The sequence below is a fragment of the Brachyistius frenatus genome, unplaced genomic scaffold, assembly GCF_029030835.1.
Source record: "Brachyistius frenatus isolate BFR_SWC_R1_liver_20210118 unplaced genomic scaffold, ASM2903083v1 Contig_30, whole genome shotgun sequence".
Taxonomy (NCBI): domain Eukaryota; kingdom Metazoa; phylum Chordata; class Actinopteri; family Embiotocidae; genus Brachyistius; species Brachyistius frenatus.
The window spans coordinates 1,583,524-1,592,617 of NW_027210629.1; the positions used below are offsets into that span (position 1 = coordinate 1,583,524).

General features: G+C 46.5%; 1 protein-coding gene across 2 annotated transcripts; it reads left to right on the forward strand.

The window, feature by feature from the left end:
- The first annotated feature begins 403 nt into the window (after positions 1-403).
- On the forward strand, positions 404-7,954 carry fem1c (fem-1 homolog c). 2 transcript variants are annotated; one of them, XM_069699480.1, is made up of 6 exons: positions 404-1,514; positions 4,374-4,561; positions 4,669-4,857; positions 5,158-5,669; positions 6,239-6,415; positions 6,689-7,954. In XM_069699480.1, the coding sequence occupies exons 1-6, from the start codon at positions 971-973 to the stop codon at positions 6,951-6,953; spliced, it is 1,875 nt and encodes a 624-aa protein (XP_069555581.1). In that variant the 5' UTR covers positions 404-970; the 3' UTR covers positions 6,954-7,954. The 2 variants fall into 2 exon arrangements, with proteins under 2 accessions (XP_069555581.1, XP_069555582.1); XM_069699481.1 differs by having other exon boundaries at positions 4,374-4,543.
- The last annotated feature ends 1,140 nt before the right edge of the window (positions 7,955-9,094 follow it).

A 9,094-nucleotide genomic window follows, 5' to 3' on the forward strand; every position in this document is an offset into this window, starting at 1 on the left:
GGAAAAAAAAAAAAAAATCCTGCGTTGGGTTTGTGATTTAACAGAAACGGAGTCGTGATCATCCGGTCGAGCCGCGGGTGGGTGGTGGTGGTGGTGGTGGTGGTTATTAGCCGCCTCTATTTACGTCCGCCGACAGTTACCGTCGTGCCAGCTTGCTGAGTGGCGACATGGACGGCCGTTGCTCGCCGTTTTGGGGGTAACGTGTGCCGTTTCTTCGTCAACTAGAGGAGGAGGAGGAGGTGGAGGAGGAGGGGGGGAAACACGGCTCGGATACCGGGAGGATTTCCTCTGACTGTCCGTCAGGGAGAGCGTCGGGTGGTTGTTGTTTTTTTTTTTTCCAGGCTAAGCTAAACAGCAGCAGTGAGGTGGAGGAGGGTGGAGGAGGAGGGGGGGGGGGGGTGGAGGAGGAGGAGGTGGATTTCAACAATCTCGGCCCTCGGAAAGCGAATATAAAAATCGAGGAGTACGGGTTATGTCGCGGGACAATATGATGACAAGCGGAGGAAACGGTTCCGGTGACGGAGAGCTTCCCGGAGAGGAAGAAGTGTCCTCGGATGAGAAGCGACGATAAAAGAGGTGAAAAGTAGCTCCGCCGACGGAGCTAGTCGGGTTAGCACAACAGATCAAGGAAGTTGACGAGCCGCCTTGATGTGTTACTGGACTAAAAGAGTCGCCTCAAAACCTCTGACTTGTTGTTCGAGTTACAGATTCGCAGAACCGACTGGGTTGTTGTTGTTGTTGTTGTTGTTTTTTAGTGAAGTTGAGTAACTCTCGTGGTCTGTGAGCTTTTTTTTTTTAAACCAAATGCTAAATTGGTTCCGGGTTAGCCGTAAAGTCGGAGCTGGTGGTAAACAAAGGGTCCGCAGCTCGACCTGTCCTCACCTCCGGTGTCACCGGCGAGCCTTTGTTTTCACGGACACGATTGTCTTTTTTTTATTATTTTTTTTTATTTACTTAACAGTGCTCCGAGATGGATTTAAAGACGGCGGTGTTTAACGCGGCCAGGGACGGTAAGCTGCGGCTGCTCCAGAAACTGCTGGAGAACAAAGATGGACACGAGGTGACCAAGTTAATGGGCGAGAAGACGAACGGGGCCACCCCGCTCCTCATGGCCGCCCGGTACGGTCACCTGGACCTGGTGGAGTACCTGCTGGAGTGCTGCAGCGCTCCCGTCGAGGTCGGCGGGTCGGTCAACTTCGACGGGGAGACCATCGAGGGCGCGCCGCCGCTCTGGGCCGCCTCGGCGGCGGGCCACCTGAAGGTGGTCCAGTCCCTCCTGGGCCACGGAGCCTCCGTCAACAGCACGACCCTCACCAACTCGACGCCCCTGAGGGCGGCCTGCTTCGATGGCCACCTGGACATTGTGAAATACCTGGTGGAGCACAAAGCTGACCTGGAGGTGGCCAACAGACACGGCCACACGTGTCTCATGATTTCCTGCTACAAGGGGCACAAGGAGATCGCGCAGTACCTGCTGGAGAAAGGTGCAGATGTCAACAGGAAAAGTGTCAAAGGTGAGTCCGCAACAAACACATGACATGCACTCCTTTTTTTTTTTTTTTTTTAATTTTTATTGTTGTGTACATGTTAAGCGTTTAACCTGGTTTGAATTCTCTACCTTATAGCGACTCTTTGGTGTTGTGAAATATACATTTATTCTAATTAACCTCATAGTGTCGTGGAAAATAAAATAAAAAAAATGCATTAGTATTATATTGTAAATAAGTAACTCGTATCTCACAGGTGATTACACACAGACATACAATGCCCCTTTTTTATGACTAGTAGGTAATACAAAAATAAATAATTATCGGGTGTTATAATTCAAGAATTTCCATATATCTGTCTAACACGAGTCAGCAGACAAGCATGAACTTCTGGTTTCACAATGGAAAGTTGTGAACCGGCTACATCAACTTGATGTGTCCTTTTTGGGTGTGTCTGAAATAACCTATTTTCTCCTTGGCTGGTGTTTTAAGTTCAGGTAAAGCAATGTTCATCAGTTTTTAGGTCATTGTCCTTTATTTGACAGACTGCAGGATTCCTTGAGGGTGGAGGGGGGGACAAGGGACAAGACATTATATTGTTGTCCCGCATAAAATAGTTTTGTGGATGTGTACATTGCACTATGGATGTGTAAGATGGCAGGAAAACCATGGATTGTTCTTTCCTGTGCGAAGCACAGTCGCTGTGGTTGACCTGCAGTCATGGTTGCTACAGTGGATTTTTGCTAAACTTTCAACGCCTCGTACACCATCGCCCCCCCTCTCCTTCTGAGTGGTCTATAGTGTGCTCTGGATGATCGTTTTGTCATAATAAGGCTCTATTGTGACTTAATTCTCGGGCATCGCGCTGTCCAATTTGCAAGCAGGCACATGTATTGGATTGGCATATTTGAGTCCCCACTTCTTTGATCAGATCCGTGTTGTTGAAGCTTATTCTCAGCTCGTCTAGTGAACCTACTCTCGGGTAAATATGTAACTCGCACCCAATTCGGTCATGTTTTCCTGACCAGTCGCGGGCTGCGTTTGTGAGGCAGCGAGCACTCTCTCAATCCCATCCGTCCCCTTGACAGCTGAACCAACAGCAGGAAGTTAATGTGTAATATTAGATACGAGGTGGAAAACAATGGGAGTTTGTGTTGGAGGAAGGAAAGCAATTTATTAAAAACTATTGTCACGATACCATAATCACAGCCTGACCGAACTGCTTAAAAAAAAAAAAAAAAAAGTTGCGGCCTGCTCTCGGTTCCTCCACAGAATAATCAACACTTCTCGGTTCATGAAATTCCCCTCCAGCCCCCACTACCTGTTAAGAGAGCTGCCCTCCTCCTGTGCTCAAGGTAGCCTAAATTCTGTTTGGAAGCCTATAAATAGCACTCGCCCTAATCCACCGGGATAAAACGGGATTCTTACGTTTCGGTTTAACTTGTTTTGTTTGTAGAAATTACAACATATTCGTTACTGTGGTATTTCGTTACACTATCCAAAAGAAGAGGTGTCAAGTCTGGTGTCGGCGGGTTTTGAGGAACACCCAGAGGAGGCACTGTGGTCAATTTTAGCAACGTATTATAATTTATGCATAATCAAAAGTCCATTTGAAAGCAGTTACCTGTTCAAAACAATAACAACGGTATTTTTTTTTTTTTCCTTCTGCATTGTTAACCCAGCTACCCTTGTGCAGCTCTAATTAACGGAGGTACAGCTTTAGCGCTGCTGCTCTTTAAGTGTTCTTTTGTCAAGAGTTGGCCAGGATAAAACAAAAATCTGATTAGTGTAGTTTTGGCAGAAACTGAAGTTTATAATAGTTAATCCCGAGCTAACCCTGTCTGGTCTCAACTGCATGAATATGGATCAACCTCAGCACGGAGCGAGTGGAAGCAAGCAAACGCAGCATGATACAAGTGTTGTATTGAAAAGGGAGGGAAGTAAAATGAACAGGAAGTGCTATGTGTTGAATTAATTTACTTGAAGGCATTTATATGTTGTTGTTGTTTTTTTGTTTGTTTGTTTTTTACAATGTTTTTGTTATACTTTGAACCTGCTTCCAGGGCTGAGTGACTAATTCTAAAGGAAACTTTTTTTTAATTTTTTTAGGATTCTGCCGCCTTTTTAAAACTCGTTTGCATTTATAAAACAAGGAACATGCAAGCTTGAAACGGGCATGTTGCACATTGTCGCGGAGGAATTATCGTAACATAAGTTGACACGTCACAGTTGTATATGGGGTGCGTTACGATGGCGCAATATGATGGCCGTCTCTCATACCGCGTCGTGAGTCACAGCCTCGCGAGGTTTCACCGGAGACGTGACGCACCCGCCAAGTGAAAGCAAACAAGTCCGAGGCTGTTTCCAAAACATTGCATTGTCATGGGGAGGAAACCAATTCCTAACATTTTCTTTGTCGCGGTCACACGGACAACAGTTAAGCTCACATCTCCCACTGCAAAGCTTCCGTTCGGCACGGTTACCCATGAATCTGCGGTAGAGCTGTAGGCGACACGACCTGTGATTTTTTTTTTTTTTTTTCTTCTGTCTGAATGAGTGCGGTGTTGGGAAATGCATCCACAGACTGTGAGCGTGACGCATCTCCCCAGAATGGGTAGTCACCGGGCGGACAACTCGCTCGCAACAGCGTCCACAATAATCTTTTTACCGTCTGATCTGCTCTTTGAATATCTCCTGAGCCCGGGAGAAAGATGACCAGAAATTGTCGGCTTAGAGAGAAAAAAAAAAAATCTTGCGAAGTCTACTTCAGAATAATATCATAGACGCTTGCCTTGTACAAACGCGCTTATGTCTGGGTTCTGATTGGATGTAAACGACGCAATCTTTACCGTTTCATTGCAAGACGCTCGTCGTTTCTGTTCGCAGGCAACACGGCGCTTCACGACTGTGCCGAGTCGGGCAGCCTGGAGATCATGCGCATGCTGCTGCAGTACGGAGCATCCATGGAGCAGGACGGCTACGGCATGACGCCCCTGCTGTCCGCCAGCGTCACGGGCCACACCAACATTGTAGACTACCTGACGACGCACCAGCAGGTCAGCCTGTCCGTCTCGGTCCGTCGCTGGCAAAGGACAGCTTTGTCTGCATCGATGCGCGTCTTGAATCTATCGGCTGTTCCTCTGGGAGAGATTTAAAAACGGTGATGTTCTTTCCTCTGCAGACGAGCCACATGGAACGTATTGATGCCCTGGAGCTTCTGGGAGCGACATTTGTCGACAAGAAGAGAGATCTGCTCGGTGCTTTAAAGTATTGGAAGAGAGCCATGGACTTCAGGTACATGGACAGCAACAACATTGTCCATAAACCAGAACCCAAACATCTGATCATGGCGTACGACTATGCCAGAGAGGTGAGTCTTGTCTTTTTCACCTTGAAGTGGTTCTGTAATGTATTTGGTACTCTTGAAAAAGGTCTTACCATCACGGATGATGTACATTTTGGTGAGGGAAGTGGCAAAGGGACTCTTACTCTTTACAACCGGAGACACAAGTCTGCAACTTGGTGTATTTGTTGTGAAGAGAGCAATTTCAGGTCCTAAAGAAAGAAAGAAAGAAACAAAAAAATGAATGGATAAAAATTGAACGCGACACCCAGAAGCAGACTGCTGAAGTCCCGAGTCATGTTTTGACTTTTCAACCTCCTTCTTTAGGTAACAAACGGCGAAGAGCTGGATGGGCTGATATCTGACCCGGACGAGATGCGCATGCAGGCCCTGCTCATACGCGAGAGGATCCTCGGCCCACAACATCCAGACACCTCCTACTATATTCGGTACCGAGGCGCTGTCTATGCTGACTCTGGAAACTTTGAGCGCTGCATCAATCTGTGGAAGTACGCGCTGGACATGCAGCAGAGCAACCTGGACCCCCTCAGCCCCATGACGGCCTCCAGCCTGCTGTCATTCGCTGAGCTGTTCTCCTTCATGCTGCAGGACAGGGCCAAGGGGCTCTTGGGGACATCGGTGTCATTCGATGACTTGATGGGAATACTTTCCAAGAGCGTGCTGGAGATAGAGCGAGCTGTTAAGCAAAGCGGACCAATGCCTCCTGACCCCGCTCAGCTCAGCAAAGCCCTCTCAATTATCCTGCACCTCATTTGTCTCTTGGAGAAGGTGCCATGTACTGCGGAGCAGGACCACTTCAAGAAGGAAACCATCTATAGGTGTGTTTCTGTGTGAAAGTACTTTGGGAACAGTTTGACTTCAGTGAGGAGAAATCTATTGAAATCACCCCCAGTAATCTTTCATGTTGAGAAACGCCATCTATGTATGTGTGTACTAAAGCAGAGCTGGCAGATGGGAGGGGATGAACATATTTTCTGTTACAGTGATTTTCTTTGACCCAATTTCTCAGAATGTCTTTGTCGTCCCCTGTCTGGAATCTGCTTTGGGAAATTTTCCATTTGGGTGTCCCTGAGCAAATTTTCAGCAAAGAAGAGGGAGTCAACTAAATAATTCATTCCACATCTGCCACAGGCCTTTTCTGAATGTGTGTCAATGTACCATTTATGTAAGGATGATAAACAAACCTGCATAAAAAGAGCACAATCCTGGCACTCCGTGATCTATCTATATCAATTTATTGTGGGCACTCCAGCCATACGCCATCATCAGCGTTCATAAACAAACCTGACATCCTCATTATCGGTTGGGTTATAATCCCGGTGACGATGCCGTGCCGTGTTGCTGCTTTTTTTTTGACTAAGAAGTTGCCGTTTCTCCGCATCCTTAGATTCCTGAAGCTCCAGCCGTGTGGTAAGAACGGCTACAGTCCGCTGCACCTGGCAGTCGACCGCAACACCACCTGCGTGGGCCGATATCCCGTCTGCAAGTTCCCCTCCCTCACGGTCGCCTCCATCCTTCTGGAGTGTGGGGCGGACGTAAACAGCCGAGATGAAGACGACAACAGGTCTGTTGTTTTGTTTATCTGATTCGCGTTTCACCCCGTCTGTTTTTTTTGTCACTCTTCAGGTTTTTAGTTGTTTTTTTTTTTCTCCCTTATTTATCATAAATGACATAGAAAGTGCGTAAACAATAGTTCATGTCTCCTGTCTGTGGAAGTAACGGGGGGAGGGGAGGGGGAGTGGGGGAGTCTACTGTAAAGCGCATGTGGGAACAGATCACATTGATGATCCAGCATGTACGTTGCGTGCGAGTCACCTGTTGTGTATGTCCCCACCAGCCCCCTCCACATAGCGGCATCGAACGGTCACCCCGACATCATGAACCTGCTGATCTCCTGCGGAACTCACTTCGACAGCACCAACGCCTTCCAACAAACGGCCTGCGACCTCCTGGACGAGAAGGAGCTGGCCAGGAATGTCATCCAGCCCATTAACCACACCACTCTGCAGTGCCTAGCCGCCAGGGCCATCATCAAGCACAGCCTCGACTACCGGGGGAACATTCCCGAGAAACTGGAGGCCTTCGTCTTGCTCCACAGATAGTGATTGTGAAGAAGTTGAAGGGGGAAAGGACGGACGAAAAGAGCGGGAATACGGAGTGTGCCTAATCGCGCGGAGTGAACGGACCGAGGAGCGTTACAGCTCGACGCCTGACCCCGCGGGGTGTTTTAGAAGGGGGGAGACGCGGATACGTGGGCTAGGTTTGCAAAATCAAATTATTTTGGAGAGTATGGACTTGGAAGATTCATGTGCACAAAAAAAAAAATGTCCTCCTCAAATCGAGACGGATTGAACAGTGATGGGACGAAACGGGAGGAGTGACCGTTATCTTCCTGTTTTACAAAGCTGCAGCTCCCACTTGGGATGAGTTGGGAGAGGATTACAACATGGACGAAAACACTTGTATCCCCAGAAGAACTCGACAAAGAGGTTTACGTATTTTTGTTTGAGGAAAAAAAAATTAGAATTTTTTTTTTTTTTTTTTTTTTTTTTTTTTGCATATTCCACAATGCTATTTATTGAATGAAACTTGAGAGATTTTTCTCCATGCTGGCTCTAACCCAGCCTCAACATTGCCTGCTTCTCTCTTCTCAAAAGCAAGGGTTGAGGCATTTCTACGTATGCTGGGACTTCAGGTTAACTTTTGTTTGTCCCGTCACTGTTGCCAACAGTCATGGACGCCCTCCTCAATCATCATCGGGTTCATCTTCTTTTTTTTTTTTTTCTTCTTTTTCTTTTTGTACTTTTACAATACGTGTAGTTTTTGTCATGGAAATCTGGACATCTGCCCAGAGGCCGCAGACTCTAGAGTCATTTCATTGTTCCCACTTTAGTGTACAACAAAGCTTTACAGGAAGGGTTTAACGTGTGCGAACACCATAAGTGCTTTATTCTTCCTATGCACAGGCTAGGCTGTTGGAAAGAGAGACTGTTGTATTCTGTGCCGGCACTTGTCTGTGCAATATCTCTCATGAGTTTTTGTGTTTACCTCATTGCTGCCGTTTCCTTCAGTATCCACCTACTTCACTCAAAGAGGGGAGGGGGAAGGGTGGTGGTGGTGGTGGTGGTGGTGGTGGTGGTGGTGGTGGGAGGGGGAGGGGTGGGTGGGTGTAAAACCATTGTAGTGATTGTTGTAAGAAGAGCAAATGGATTTGAGCGATTGCGTAACGTGCGAGCGCCACCCGGTGTGTCTCTTGTATGCAGAGTGGTTTTGAGCTTAAGCAAGTTATTCATTACAGGGGGGTGGGTGAGGGGGGGGGGGTTTGGTGAAGTGGCACTCGCGGAGATTCCGTAATGCACATGACTGCCACTGGAAACCACAGCGGCCAAACTAACCCATCTACAACCGCTGGAGAGTGCAGGCTTGAACACAGAAGTGACCTCTTGACGTTCATACACCTTTAAATGCCATCGTTCTTTAATAGCCTTGATCGAACAGAAATGTCTGGACAGGTTAACCAACATTGGCCCACTGTGCATGTGCAAACGCAGCATATCAACCAACCAGTCACTGCAGAAGACCTTTCCTGACAACTCCTAGACCACAGCTAAGATAGTTCTGTTAATTATTTTAAAAAAAATTTTTTATTTGATTTTATTTAATTTGTTGTTGTTGTTTTTTTGTTTTTTTTACAACTGTCGTCCAATTGTATGAGAATTGAAGACACGCAAGTGGGAGGACGCCTCCACCTACAGAATAGTAAAGCTTTGTGAATTATATTGTTTGCACATTAGCTTTAGATGTGTGGGTTGAAAAAAAAAAAAAAAAAAAAAAAAGGGCTTTTCATAATTTGTAGGATTTCATATTGCAGTCTATTTAACCTGACAGTTCACAACCAGACATAGAAAATGTACGAGGACTCCCAGGGCAACTTGATTTTAATCTGCACTTTACTACAGCAGAGTTTAAGATTTGATATGGCATTAATCGAGATCATGTCTTAATAACCAGTTTGACAATAAACCCATGTTGCACTGATCTCCGTGTCCAAATCTCGTCATTTCCTGGTTATATCTATTTGTCTGATGGGGATTTTGGCAAATATTGAGGTTGCTGACGTGATGATGATGATGATGATGATGATGTCCTTTAGTATTGCGTAGGTGTCTCCATTTTTCATTCGAATGGGTGCCCATTTTCACACAACCTAAAATAAGTTGGAAAGACAGTAAAACTACATTTA

What these genes read in the sequence shown, in the direction of transcription:
- fem1c (XM_069699480.1), top strand. Translation starts at nt 971, where the DNA reads ATGGATTTAAAGACGGCGGTGTTTAACGCGGCCAGGGACGGTAAGCTG. An exon ending in CAACAGGAAAAGTGTCAAAG is followed by an intron (nt 1,515 to 4,373) that starts GTGAGTCCGCAA and finishes TTCTGTTCGCAG; the next exon opens with GCAACACGGCGCTTCACGAC. An exon ending in AAGAAGGAAACCATCTATAG is followed by an intron (nt 5,670 to 6,238) that starts GTGTGTTTCTGT and finishes CCGCATCCTTAG; the next exon opens with ATTCCTGAAGCTCCAGCCGT.